At 44.0% G+C, this 14,071-nt stretch overlaps 5 protein-coding genes across 5 annotated transcripts; 3 read left to right on the top strand and 2 right to left on the bottom strand.

The window, feature by feature from the left end:
- Positions 1 to 524: 524 nt before the first annotated feature.
- Positions 525 to 1,626, top strand: V865_002904 (uncharacterized protein; the record flags this gene model as incomplete). Its single annotated transcript, XM_066226703.1, has 3 exons — positions 525 to 663; positions 739 to 979; positions 1,071 to 1,626. 3 exons carry the CDS (start codon positions 525 to 527, stop codon positions 1,624 to 1,626), a joined length of 936 nt encoding a protein of 311 aa, XP_066082800.1.
- Positions 1,627 to 1,890: 264 nt separating this feature from the next.
- Positions 1,891 to 5,651, bottom strand: V865_002903 (uncharacterized protein; the record flags this gene model as incomplete). The annotated part of the gene is made up of 12 exons (XM_066226702.1): positions 1,891 to 1,947; positions 2,007 to 2,165; positions 2,259 to 3,537; positions 3,589 to 3,599; positions 3,658 to 3,797; positions 3,872 to 4,243; positions 4,299 to 4,454; positions 4,514 to 4,712; positions 4,770 to 4,929; positions 5,000 to 5,201; positions 5,280 to 5,508; positions 5,568 to 5,651. The coding sequence occupies 12 exons, from the start codon at positions 5,649 to 5,651 to the stop codon at positions 1,891 to 1,893; spliced, it is 3,048 nt and encodes a 1,015-aa protein (XP_066082799.1).
- A 277-nt stretch (positions 5,652 to 5,928) lies between these two features.
- V865_002902 (uncharacterized protein) lies at positions 5,929 to 6,808 on the bottom strand (the record flags this gene model as incomplete). The annotated part of the gene is made up of 2 exons (XM_066226701.1): positions 5,929 to 6,451; positions 6,519 to 6,808. The coding sequence occupies 2 exons, from the start codon at positions 6,806 to 6,808 to the stop codon at positions 5,929 to 5,931; spliced, it is 813 nt and encodes a 270-aa protein (XP_066082798.1).
- Positions 6,809 to 7,139: 331 nt separating this feature from the next.
- On the top strand, positions 7,140 to 8,883 carry V865_002901 (arginine biosynthesis bifunctional protein ArgJ, mitochondrial; the record flags this gene model as incomplete). The annotated part of the gene is made up of 4 exons (XM_066226700.1): positions 7,140 to 8,225; positions 8,300 to 8,384; positions 8,439 to 8,469; positions 8,568 to 8,883. 4 exons carry the CDS (start codon positions 7,140 to 7,142, stop codon positions 8,881 to 8,883), a joined length of 1,518 nt encoding a protein of 505 aa, XP_066082797.1.
- A 450-nt stretch (positions 8,884 to 9,333) lies between these two features.
- On the top strand, positions 9,334 to 13,669 carry V865_002900 (uncharacterized protein; the record flags this gene model as incomplete). Its single annotated transcript, XM_066226699.1, has 11 exons — positions 9,334 to 10,711; positions 10,828 to 10,895; positions 10,990 to 11,772; positions 11,869 to 12,037; positions 12,180 to 12,413; positions 12,498 to 12,570; positions 12,620 to 12,646; positions 12,724 to 12,909; positions 13,035 to 13,140; positions 13,196 to 13,486; positions 13,553 to 13,669. The coding sequence occupies 11 exons, from the start codon at positions 9,334 to 9,336 to the stop codon at positions 13,667 to 13,669; spliced, it is 3,432 nt and encodes a 1,143-aa protein (XP_066082796.1).
- Positions 13,670 to 14,071: the final 402 nt, after the last annotated feature.

Genomic DNA, 14,071 nt, shown 5'->3' with positions numbered 1-14,071 from the left:
CTTTGAAGACACTGCGATCTGCGTTGGTAATAAGTGATGGAGCGAAACTAGAACACAAAAATGATTTATCAGATCTTTGACAGGTCATGAATGAAAATGAACGACTGACACAATCTCCCTGTACTTCCTACACCTTGCGCTCAGATGTCTGACAATTACGCCTTAATCAATCCTCAGTGAACTAAATTCATTCAATTCGCCGCTTTACGCTCTGAATTCACCTACTCGCCAGTTGAGTACTAAGGCTAGAAGAGATCCAACTTGATAGCCCGATACCAAACTCTATCAATTGTCCTTGGGAGCCTCAAGTCAGAAAGACATTCCTCAATCAATCTCAGAGCATTTCTGTCCCACGGTCATTGGACAGGTTTCATTGGCCTTATAAAGATGTAAGTCCCCTTCCTGCTGAACACGAACACTTCATCATTTGATCCCATATAATCCACGATTGTAGGTCCCAGAATTATACAATAGACGACTCACAATGGTCCACCCCATCTCTTTCTCTATCGGAAGGATGGAACATGTTACGTGTGAATGGTTCGAATCAGTATATAAATCCTGAACAGGTCGATCAGATGGCTCCGATATTAGACCAATTTTGGATTAGCTCGATATCGTGGACGGAGGAGAAAGCTAGTTGGGTAGAATTGAGTTTCACAGGTGAGCATCTACAGATCAGAGTTGGGTGGGTTAGGGGTAGGTATCGAGACTGACTAGTGTGATTGGGTTATGTAGGTAGCGATATTTGGACATACGGTATGATAGGTCCTTCATACAGTTCAATCGAATTTATATTAGATGATCAAACCTTAGGGACGTTCCCTCAAGAACAAGAGGAGCTGGATTATCATCATCTGCTATTCGAACAGCATAATATGGCAGATACAGATCATACATTGAGATTAGTGAATGTTGAAGGAGAAGGAAAGAGGATGAGTTTCGATTATGCTATCATACAGAGTGAGAAGACTTTCGAGTGAGTGACTTATACAATTTTGCAAACTGGTTGTCCCTACTGTACCAGAAAACTAACGACATTTGCTGATCTTCTTTTGATCATCATTCAGCAAAGCAAGTTCACTTTCGACTCCAACATCCACAACGATTCTATCATCATCCGAGGATTCATCTCCCGTCCCATCTGTAAATGCAACGCAAAGCCAGACTATCAATGCATCATTAAGCAATACACCAGCACTAGCCGCTCAAATAACCTCTCTTTCCTCTTCCAACGCCACTCTCGCCACATCACCTGAATCTGCTCAAGCGGACGCAGCCTCTTCATCAGCAGCAGCCGCTTTGGCAGCTCTTCCTACACAATACAGTCTATCCCAGCTGGCATCGCTGAAGGACGTATATCAGTTCCATTGGAATCCCGCTGCATACTTCGTCATTAGCTTCTCTTCGATAGTGGCATTGGTTTTCGGATGGTTCATCATCCATACATACCTAAAGTCATGGGTCGAACGCAATAGGAGTGGCACTGGCAAAGACTTGGAAGCGGGTAAGGACAATGGGAATGGGAAGATACAGAGTTCAGGTGAAAGGGATATAATGGATACGATGGCTTTGAGAATTGGAAATCCGATGAACCCTAAAAAGAATGGTCAACCGAATTTTTGAAAAGTAGATGATGATAGGTGAACTTCGTAATTTGCTGTCGTGTCTTACGTCCTGGTGACTTGAGCTTGGGGTTGTATCGTCTTTGTTTACCATCTGATCTTAGTACATACATGTATGTATCGCAATTCATCACGAGTACACTAATATATAATACAATCCTCACCGTTAGTCATGCCTCGATTGATCCAGCACAAACATCATATTTAACGATTCTGCTTCATTCCTCTCTTAATCCGTTGTTGTCTGCTCCTCATCACAGAAGTTTTATTTGCCACTTCGGGATACCTTATCTTTCTTCGCAATCTCCTCATTGAATCGTTCCTGCCACACACCCATGTCAGCTCAATTCCCATCTCTTAGATCAGCAATCGCCAGCTCACTACCGCAGTCTCCCCAAATACAAGCTCGAAAGCTTTCTTCCTTTCTACATCGTCCATCCCCGTAATCACACGTTCAGCCGTACCATATCGACTGGTAGCATACCATGCACAGAAGATATTGAGTCCGAAATGAGTCATGAGCAATTCTAGCTCTTGTTCCTATTGCATATCTCAGGACATCAGCTTCACTCTTCCTCCCGCCTGCATACGGACTGGAACAGTAAAACCCTTCATGAGCTCCCATTTACTCACATCCGGCTCATCTTGCAACCATTTTCTATCCCCATAAACATCCTGATATCCTTTCTTATCCTTCTTCAAAGTTTTCTTTCCTTCATCGTCCATCAGCCACATCAAGTTCTTCGCCACTTGGCTCGCTCCATCATATGCGAAAACCATCTCGACAGTTCCTATAGTCTCCTTGACACTATTCAAAGCGATCGGAAGGAGTCTTCTGAAAGTAGCAAGCCCCTGTGGAGCATCTGTTGTGAGCGGGTTGATTTTCTTCTTGAATTCTGAGTCTTTTTCCGACTTAGCGAATGAAATAGTCTCGAAGACGACTATGACCTTCTTGAACTTCGTACATGAATCTTTTACATCTTTGAGTAATTGTTCGTAGCCATATGACAATTTAGCTAGATCTTGGACGAGTACAGCGGTGGTAGGTGAGAGAACTATGTCAACAGAGTGCATCTTATTTTCCCTCTCAACCAACAAAAACCCTTCCGATCGAAGTGCTCGGACCAAGGGGAGATTCTGGAAGATTGACATTGCCACTAGAATCGGGAAAGGGCCCTCTGATGGTGTATTAGTTGGATTTTCTATAGCGTTGTTATACCATTTGGGATTCTTGATACATGGATCAGACATCCATTGGGTCCTTTCTTCTTCCTCAAGTCTTTTATCAATCTCATCTTTCTTGCTCTCGTGATACTTCTTCCCCGACTTGCTGATGAGATCGTTGCGTTGGTGAAGAGCGAGGTACCCATCCAGAGAGAACATATTCGGGCCACAAGGTCTCTTGAATGAATCACTTTTTGAAGCCTTCTTCTTGCCCTTGTTGTCTCTATTGTCGCTCGATGCTTTATGAGCTAGTACAATGTCTTTGAGAGAGAGGTTGTTAGTCGCGGCCAACTTTTTAGTTGCTCGCTGTTGGTCTGCTGAGGTCGAAGATGGAAAGGCTCGTTTATGCGAGATGACCGGGGCTAGAGCGGGCTGAGAAGACTGATCGGGTGTATTGGTGTTCGCACTCCTGACGTTCGTGAAAAGCTGCGATGATTCTGTCTGATCCAATCCCCGGTGATCATCCACTCGAGACGGTGGTTGAGTGGCCCATCGAGGTCTGGATGGTGTTATAGGAGAAGCTGCATGTCCATCATTCTCGAGAGATGTATCTGATCTAACGATAGGCTGAGAGGGATTGATCAGTCCAGGGGCAACGGTGTGGGGTGCTAGGGATGAAGTCTCCCAGTAAGGAGTAGCGAGTCGGGGCTGGTGGTCGTTGTAGGCCGTCGGAACTTCACGTGTCGCCCTACAGCTTGGGCAATCAGTTTTTGTCCTTCGAAGTAGATACTCGACTTACTCCCAGTCACGCTATTTCCATCGCACGCAATATTAGCTATCAGCCCGGTTGAGTCTAACCAGTACTCACCTGATTTGCCAACATACCTTCCATTTCATCAATATGGGTGAAGTGATCAGAGGCTGGATAGTGGGAATGCGAGTGTCGATCGACTGAGCCGGAAACTTTTACGGGCATTGTAGCAGCGGGATCCCATGTAGGTTGTCGTCCTATTGGAGGGGTTGCAGTACGTAGGTGATCAGTCAGCAGCTGTTGCTTGCGGAATCAGGGCTATGACATTCACGCGTGCTCATTCCTTCATCCCACTGATTCTGCGCGATATTCTGATCTTGGGCGTGACTTATCGTTTGATATGACTGATTTGCATTGTTCATTTGCATGTCCAAATTCGGTGAAGGTGTTTGAAAAGCTGCAGGATCGAGCCACTCTTTGAAGATAGTCTCGGTAGATTCGTTCCACTTTGGTCGATCTTCCTGGGTTGGGATTGGATCGTCCAAAAGATCATGATTCACGTAGGCATCATTATGATTTGGTGACCAAGAAGTTCGAATGTGGCCGCTGGTAGGTGACGAGATGGGCGTTGGTCCGAATGCATGACGTGTATCTTCCACATCAAAATGTTCTAGTTCGTTGTGAGGAGCATACGTTGGTGCTTCTGATTTGAAAGCCAGTGAATATAGACCACATACCATCATTTGAAGAGCACTCACCCATCATCGAGATGTCATCTCTTGGCGAGCCCGCCTCAAATTGATACTCATATCTAGGCCAATGTAGCGTATCATCTTCGTAGCTTCTCCGGCCAGTGTTGCCCAAGCGAAGAGGTTTCGCACTAGTATGTGTCGTTGTTGGCTGTATTTTTCCATCTGAAAAGGAACAAGTATAAGCAGGGAATTATAGCTCATAATCAGAACGACGAATTGACTGAATTCCTCGAGATTTTCAACTCTGTAAGCTTCATCTCCGATATCATCGTCTGCCCATCCCGACACATCCCTAAGCTCATCTTGACCATGATCCCCGACTGTCATGTCACCCCCTCGGTCAGGTGTGATTGGCACATCGTTGTACATCTGGTAGCTTGAGAGAGGGAACATCGGTTCAGGGATTACTTGCGCCAAATCCTGATGACATGCGATATCAGTCTATCATAGTCAAGAGATAGTAGAGGATCATCTCACTTGGAGGCCTTCTGCAGCTTCTTGCCATTCTCGTAAGATGGGATGACCTTCGATATTGCCTTTCCAACGATTCAGATAGGGAGTGATCTTCTCGGTACGATCTCGGAGCCATGCTCGTAGCTCTCGTTCTTGCTTGTGAGAGAGAGATATTTTCAAATCCCTATGTCAAACGAAGAGTCCATCAGCCTAATCCCCTTTTGTACTATGTTGATTTCGTGAGAATCACTTACAAAGCTTCATCTTCATCCACCTTCCTCTCTTCTTCAATCTCATCATCAACTCGATCTAGAGTACTGAACTTTCCTTTCCCACCCAGTTGTGTGTAGACGGAAGGAAGCACTTTCTTCCCTTCTGAGCAATCATGCGTTCGCTTGATAGCTTTCGCAGTGAGCATATACTCCTTGGGTCGGAGATAGAGTGGGAACGGGTTGTCTGTTGGGTAAAAAAGCAAATTATATCAATCTTCATACTTATACTCGTATCCTCAATATGAGAGATTGAGTAAATTACCAATAGGTTCTTCCTTCAACTTCTCTATGGAGAATTCCTTCAACCCTCTCATGTGGTTTTCTTGAACGTAATTACAGAATTCCTGGACTTTACGAGGGATGTTAAGTGGTCTCTCGAAATCTTGAAATGGATTATCATTGGTAAGTCCGAGCAACTTCGATATAGGTTTGGAAGTAGTATCATCGTGGTCTTCCTCCGTGATATCGAGTGTGCTGAGCTGCTGGAAGATCTGTGATTCGTGATGATGAGTCAATGACATAGCAGGAAACAAGGAAGGAGACAGTTCACTTTTGTAGTGTGATGCTCGGTCACGATAACGTGGTCTTCTCCCAGACCTCTTTGCTGTCTGAGATATTCCATCGCAGCCTGCATCTTGAGGTGCGTCGAGGGGCGAGGGAGGCTGAGAGAGGATGATAGAAGAGATGTGAGTGACAATTGAGGGAACGAAGAATGAAAGAAGGAGAACAATTGTCGAGTGTATGAGATTCAAGGAATGAGAGGGAACCTTTGAATGGGGAGGTCTGTGCGTCAGGTGAAGAGCGTCACATCACACGTCATCCTTCACTCGATACATTCATGGACATGCCGACGTATGGATATGATCATGATCGCAACCAGGCATGCTCACTTGCCCTCTATCTCATCACCCTCACCCACCCACCCCACAATCAACCAGAATCCTCTCTCTCCCCTTCCCTCTCATTCTCAACCAATCCAGCGCCTCATTAATCTTCTCCAACTCTATCCATTCACCTCTTCCTTTCCCTCCCCTTGCACCATTCTCTTTGCCCTTCCCTTCCTTCTCAAACACCCCTTCCTCCTCGGGTATAGGCTCAGGGGCAACACGTACTCTCAGAGCAAGCCAATTCCAACTTTTGACTTCCCTTACCCACTCTTCCAGATCGGATAACAATCCTATCGCATACATTATACCTGGATGACCGGTTTTGGAAAATCCCACTAGCGATAATTCGGAAGATAAGGATAAGAGGTCCTTGCGTTTTGTGTTGGAGAGGAGATGATGGGAAATTAGTAGACAGTGATGAGGTTTAAGTGAAGTGTCGTTGATAGGGACTGGATCTTGGGCAGGTGATATTGTTATGGGTGGAGTAGATGTGGAAGGTGCCAGTAAAGGAAGGAAATGGATAGTGAGTATCTGATATAGCGGATAGCTACGATGTACACTCAGTTATATGCATGTGTATTATATGCTTGGAACGATGGTATGTATTTACTCACTCTTCTTCCTCATTCCAATCTTCCATGTTCTCTCCCACCCGCTCTTTCCATCCCGAAGCTTCCTCTCTGCCCATAGACTTGCTCTTGACCTCTATCTGCACGGCATCTTTGACTCTGTACCCCTCATCAACAATGATATGCAGTGACAGTCTACTGTCCTCGCTGGTTATATCAATCACTCTAGGCCATGATCCTGAATCTGAGGAGGTGAGTCGTTCAGCCGGTAAGAGTGATGATGAGATCAATTCGAGTTCGGTATCAATGTCATCGTGTGTTGCCTTGTCGACCATGATCTATCTCGTCATGGTACCCCATACGATGGGAATTCATCAATGCAACTGAATCCATCTAAATCCTGTTTCCCTTTGCTCATCACCATCATCATCATCATCCTCATCAGTTTCGTCATTTCCTGATTCTTCGATCAACCACCACCAAAGCTAGTTCCGACGGAAGATCCGCATTCATGCACGTGATCCCACATCATGAGTCGAAAACAACTTTCCTACTCGTCAAAAGATAAGAAAGAGCCCAAGTTGATATCATAACTCCAATCTACTTATACTTCAAAGGTCTTTCAATAATCTGGTCACTCGGCAGACCATTCGGAGCACTTACAAGATGCCTCCTTCCATTCCTTCTCCCTCTTCCGTGGGTCGAGCAGCGATCGCCCTCCCCCTCCTTGCCCGTGCCGCAAGCACCACCTCTGCCGAAACAGCCATCACACCCAACAAACCCCCTCCATCTAAAGATCATCATGTCCACACCTACTCTCCAGAGGCATTCCCTCTAGGTTACACCGTATCGTCGACTCACGCTGGTATAAAGAAGAAAGCCGGTGCTTTAGATTTAGGTATATTAGTCTCAACTTCCAATACACCTTGTTCAGCAGCGGCATGTATGACTCGAAACGTCTTCAAGGCCGCTCCCGTCACAGTCACTTCTGAACTACTCCGAAATAGTAATGGAAGAGCCAAAGGGTTTATAATTAATTCAGGTTGTGCAAATGCAGTAACGGGTAAAAAAGGTTTAGAAGATGCTTGGTCAATGTCCAATACCACCACTTCTCAACTTCCCCCTTCTGGTACGCAAAGTGATAAAGAGGGTACATTGGTGATGTCAACAGGAGTGATTGGACAACATTTACCCATTTCATCGATATTAGATAAAATACCAGAATTAATTAGAACTCTTGATGATTCACCTAAATCATGGTTAGATCTTTCAAAAGCATTTATGACTACCGATACGTTCCCGAAACTTCGTGCTAAAACATTCAAAATTGGTGATAGATTGATTAGAATGGCAGGTATAGATAAAGGTGCAGGTATGATTGCACCTAATATGGGGCCACCTCAACCACCTCATGCGACGCTTTTAGGTGTAATTGCTACAGACGCAGCTATCAACCCCGAAGATCTTCAAAATGCTTTGAACTACGCTGTTGATAGATCGTTCAATAATATCACTGTAGATGGCGATATGTCGACGAACGATACGATCTTATGTCTTGCGAATGGTGCTGCTGGGTCAGCGGAACATGGAGGTAGAGAAACGAAAGAGAAAATGAAAGAATTGACGGAGCAAGAAAACCCGGAGGAGTTTGGGATATTCAAAGAGCAGCTGAGAGAGTTTGCAGAAGAGTTGGCTCAGTTGGTAGTTAGGGATGGTGAGGGTGCGACCAAGTTTGTTACTATCCGAGTTACAGTGGGTTGTCATATATGTTACACTACCCCAATTGGAGATTTCGGCTGACCGCCCTGGTCGTTTTTGTTTTACAGGGCGCCCCAACATACGAAATTGCAAATGCTGTAGCTAAATCCGTAGCCAATTCAAGTCTGTTCAAGACTGCGATGTATGGTGAAGGTGGGTTATACCAGATTAAATCCAATGCTGCCAAGCTGACTTTGTACCTGATAGATGCTAACTGGGGTAGAATTCTTTGTGCGGTGTAAGTCGCTCTGATATCAATAATGAAGATTATGCCTTATCGACACAAACCTTCCTTCAAGTAAATCATGAGCTGATATTCTTTTCATCCCGATACAGCGGCTACACCCCTCTTTCACCCAACCCAATCTCTCCAACATCCGTATCCGTATCATTCCTTCCTCCCGCTACATCCTCAAACACCACTCCCTTGCGACTACTCACCAATGGCGAGCCAGAACCTAACATCGACGAAGCTCGGGCTAGCGAGATACTCAAAGAGGAAGATCTAGAAATTGAAATCGATCTTGGAGATGGTAACGAGGAAGCAAAAGTCTGGACATGCGATTTTTCGCATGAATATGTTACGATCAACGGCAGTGTGAGTACGAAAGTTGACATTGTCATCAGTATGGGACGAAGGATGGACGACTGATCTTGCATTTGTTTTTCCGACATAGTATCGAAGTTAATCAAGGAGATGAGAAAGATAAAATGCAGATGAAGTAGGGAAGGAAAAGGAAAAGCAAAGGAATTTTTCCACTTGTAGACTTAGACTTCAATTTGACGTATATAGTACATAGAAATCATGACCATGAAAAAATCTCGAGCAACAACGTCAAATTCCATATTCGATATCTTGTAAGATTAGAACTTACGGTTGTTCAATGCTATGAGTTGTTCCGTCGGAGTGATCGCCACACCCTTGTACGTCATCACCATATCCCATTTCATCCCTGGATTTACTCGTCTTTGTTTGTGCAGTGCGAAAAAGTGACTCATACTCATCCAGTACTCACAGCCCTTTGTCGTCAATCCTTGATGACTCAAGGGCATCAGCCATAAGGCTACCAACCTGTCAGGCTGCTAAGCTCCTCAACAAACGATGCCAGCAATACCCCAACCAACTTCATCATCCCGAGCCAAGCACTTCCAACCCCCAGATCCAAACCGTGCTCCTCAAGACCTATCATCCCATCGACCCAGTAATGCTCCCATCCCGGAACCATCCCCCAAAATTGTCTCCTCTCAATCGCACAGGGAGCATCATATACCTCGACGATTCATCGGTCCGATCCCTCAGAAAACACTCAATTCTAATGAAGTAGTTGAGAAGAGAAGGAGGTTAAGTGAACTGAAGAGGAATGCCATTTCCCATTTACCCTTATTCGGTGAAGCCAACGGTAGCAATAGAGATGGGACGAGTTTTATAGGGTCTAATTCCCATGGGCAAGGGGATGAGAGACATTTGATAAGAGAGGCTGCTAAGCGCATTAAGATTAGAAAGAGAGATAGGAATGGTGAAGAGTTTGAACAACATTTGGAACTGGATCTAGAGACTCCACTCGAGGATGGATCGAAGGGAAAGACTGGAAGTAAAGGGAAAGGAAAAGATATGTGGTCAGGTGAGAGTTTTGATATAGGAAGGGAATTCTTGGGTACAATAGTAGATGATCAAGAAGAAGAAGAAGAACCACCACCGCCTAAATCAATACCACAAGAAAAGGGGAAAGAGAAAGAACCTATTAGACCTACAATATCAACACGTACAACTCAGGATTCATTCGTTACTGCTCGAACGGAATTCACGTCTTTATCTACCTCCGAAGGTAATATTTCGAAATCGACCTTAGCCTTAGACGAAGGAAATGGAGATGTGGATATAGGATATCAGGTGACTCCTCAACCTTCTCCAGGTGATAATCCCGATATAGATCAGGAAGAAGGAGATAGAAGCAAGATCAGGAATTCGCAATCATCTTCTATTCAACCTCTCATATCTGAAAATGCCATAACAGTAACATCAACGGATAATGGTATGGAAGAACCGTCCACCCGAGATACAAGTACGATCAAACCATCTCATAGGAAAATAAAATCTAATGAAGGAATATCAACCAAACTCAAATCGGCATTGCGAAAACCATCTATGGTCAAGTTAGATATCACCTCAACCAAATCTGCTCAAGCAAACAACTCATCTTCTTCAACCGTATTTGCTGTAGGTAAACAAGGTAAATCAAAGAGTGTGCAATTCCCTATAGATCCCACTCAACCTACTTCGAGTTCAAAAAGGTTAGGAAAAGTTCAAGAAGGGAATGAGAGTGTACAAGGCGATAGGGATCCGGTACATCCGATGGAAGTACTTGAACGAACTGGTGAAGAAGCGGAAGGAACGAGTCATCAAGCTGTTGAGATTGCTTTGGAGGAGGAAGAAGAAGATTGGGAAGAGGTGAAAAGGCCTGGAGAGGTGATATTGAGAGGTGAGTAATGCATACTATTCTTTGGGTGGAAAGACCTTCGCTATAATTCATACATCCCCAATGGGAAGGCTGTGATGTGAAGAGAAGTAGCTGAATGGTGGAATATGTGAACGCAGATCGGATGATTGTCAGAGTTGGATATCATAGGGAAGATAAGTTACCAGGGTTTGACGAAGCTGCTCAGGTGAGCTTCCCTCTCCACTTTCAGATGTCACCGATCGGCTCTCAAGCAGATAATATGAAAGTGATTATCTGACCTCACACCTTCCTTCATCCAGCGCCGAAACCCTTGTGCTCGACTTGACTCTCTCGAAGAGTACATAGTGATTTACCGCAAGAATCAAATCGAGTTATATTCCAATTACACCTACCCCTTCCAAGAGAAGATCGTAGGCCATAAACATCTGGCATTCGTCATTCCACTCTTACCTCATCGAACCAACTTATCCATATTCAACCCTGAGGACGTCACTTTATGCTTGACGACGTCGGTGTATAAGTTTCAAGATGATGTGTCGTACTTGATGAGGAGCAATTCGAGTCGGTTAGGGGATATGCGAAATAGAATCAAACAATCGAAGCAGGTTCAATGGCTCAAAGGTCATAATAAAGGTAGCCAGGTATTTATAATGAAGTTGGGTGAAAGATCAAGATCTCTAGATTGGTATTGGGAAATATGGAAAGAATTGAATACAAATGGTGAAGAAGGTTTACCTGATAGATTCGATATTCAAATTCCATCTTTATCAACTTCTATTAGATTGTTTACGAAACCCACTGGAGATGATGAGTATGATCCACTTGGAAGTACCAGTCAACTAGAGAAATTCGAGAAGACCAAAGTGATTGAAACATGTTGGAAAATGTTACTCGACTCTGACCTGAATGTCGAAGACCTAAAGAGACAAAGTGAATCTGCTTCGGCATCCAAAGGGCAATTGGATCTACAATTGGTATGGAAGACTCAAAAGAATGGGAATCTAGATTGGATAGCTTATGGTGATACGGTGCAGGGTAAGAAAAGAGGTTGGAATCTGTTATCTGGTTTAGCAAGGGCCCAGGTGAGTGACAACATAATCCATTATTCTGCTATCTCAACACAGATGGACGATATCCTTCTGCAGTAAACCTTGCTGATTTGTCTGATATTGGAATAGGGTGAAACTACTTGTCGTGATTTACAATTGAGATCTGCAAGACATCGACCTAGCTTGATCAAGTTGGAAGATGGAACTTCACTTGAAGAACCGCCAGGTATAGAAGGGTATCTTACGAGACACAAAGATGGTTCGACAAAGGAACAAGTGTATATATCATCTCATGATGGTGAGTGTGCTGCATCCAATATACATCTTCTATCCCACATCCTCAACCGTCCTGCAGTGGCCTGCTAACCGTCATGTGAAGTACGAGACATTATGTCAGAATCTACCGTGCATGAGCTAATTTGAGTGATTGAATACAATAGGTAACATCTTCGTAGGAAATATGAAAGAAGCTCGACCACCTCTCCCACCTTCCAAAGAAAGTTCAACTCCTTCTGAACTTTTTCCAGAACTATACAAGACTTTCATCGATGAAGAACATCGTAGAATGGCTAGTTTCCTTGAACGTTGTTCGGGATGTATCGACTTAAGAGATATAGTATCTGTCAAGATCTTACCTGATAAATCCAAACACCAATCCCAACCCCAACCTTCGAGTTCAAGATCCGGATCCACTGGTTCACAAGGTGGATATAATCGGATAGACACAGATGCAACTGCGACTACGACTGGTTCTCAAGTGCAACAGGAGCCATACGGTAGGACATTCGAAGTTGAAGTGAACACCGGTGGGAATGTCAGACTTGAGGCTCAGTCTCCCGAAATAGCCAAGGAATGGGTAGATAACTTGAGGGGGTTGAAGAAGTATTGGGAGAAGACATCGTGTTGAGTGAGTTCCACTACACTTATCATGACCACTCCTACTCATTGACTGACTGTGTTATTGTCTGTACTTCATGATCATAGTGCCAGACAACGCATGGACGTTATTGCCCTTCATTCTCGCGAGAACCCATTCACAGGTACGGAGTTATCCAATGAATCGGATGATTTCCTCTCTGAGGTATGGGATTGGTGTGTGATCAAGGGATGTAGGAGTATAACTGCATCTGGGAGATTGTTCATGAGGAAAGATAAATGGGATAAATTCAGGTGAGTCTTTTTCAAGAACTCTAACACACCTTTCTTTTCTTTCATACTGGCGAGATGTGTATGTGTTGGTTAGAGAAATGACACACCGATGAATACTGATTGCTGATTATTGACTTTCAATGTAGATCCAAGTATATCGTCCTCTCCGGCGGTACTCTAATATCTTTCAAAATCAAGAAGAAGAATGCGTTCCATACGAGAAAAAAGAGGTATCCCTTGTTCGGAGCATACGTAAGTCGACTTTTGTACTTGCACTGAGAATAACTACTGAATCCGACATGCACAGGTTTACTCAGGTATGCTAGCGCTTGATGAAATACCCTCTACTTCATCATCGGACGCATTCACCTCGGAATCCAGAGTGTATCAAGATGGTCTTCAGTCATCGGACGGGGCGGAAGATACTACATTCTGCGTCAGGTTGACTAGCCCTTCATCGTCCAAAAAGGAGAAAGGCTGGGGGAAGAAGGTCACTCAACCTTGGGAAAATCAAGATTTGGTCAAAAATCAGAACTTCTTACCTCCCGATTTATCAAAGAGACCAAGTCAATTGTTGATCTTCCGGGCGAGATCCAAGGTGAGATATCTCTACCTATCGATCAACTGAACGTATCTGATACTGATGTTATGGCATAACGTACAGCTCGAGAGGGATCGATGGGTCTGGGCGATAAATGCAGAGATGGAAAGACAAGTGAGATCACATGTAAAACAAGAAGAGATATTGAGGAATCATGGGATTGTACCTGACAGGTGGTGAAGCGATAGTCAATAATCGTGTCGTGGGAAAATGGGCGAAAAATACCTTGCATTATGTTATGATACCCTTTATGTAGTATGAAATATGTTTGTTACTCTTATGTTGCCATGTATCGTTGATGATGATTTGCAAAGCATGTGTTGGTTCACATTGTACATGACCAGAAGGCATGATTGCCGAGGACAAAATACCGTATAAGTTATGACTGTCATAAGTTTTGAATCGAAGTCCTATTCATCAGAACTTCAGGAGCTATAATTGGTAAGAATCTCAATTGTGACTCCAATGTCAGTATAAAACTGTATAGCAACTTGCATCATGTGACCAAGTGATTGTTCATCGTCATCATAAATTCATCTCTCATCGTTAACTCATAAGACTAAACTACTCATACAATCATCA

Source organism: Kwoniella europaea, chromosome 1, assembly GCF_036810445.1.
Source record: "Kwoniella europaea PYCC6329 chromosome 1, complete sequence".
Classification (NCBI taxonomy): Eukaryota; Fungi; Basidiomycota; class Tremellomycetes; order Tremellales; family Cryptococcaceae; genus Kwoniella; species Kwoniella europaea.
Note: the sequence above shows the minus strand (reverse complement) of the source record. Positions and strands in the feature narration are given on the sequence as shown.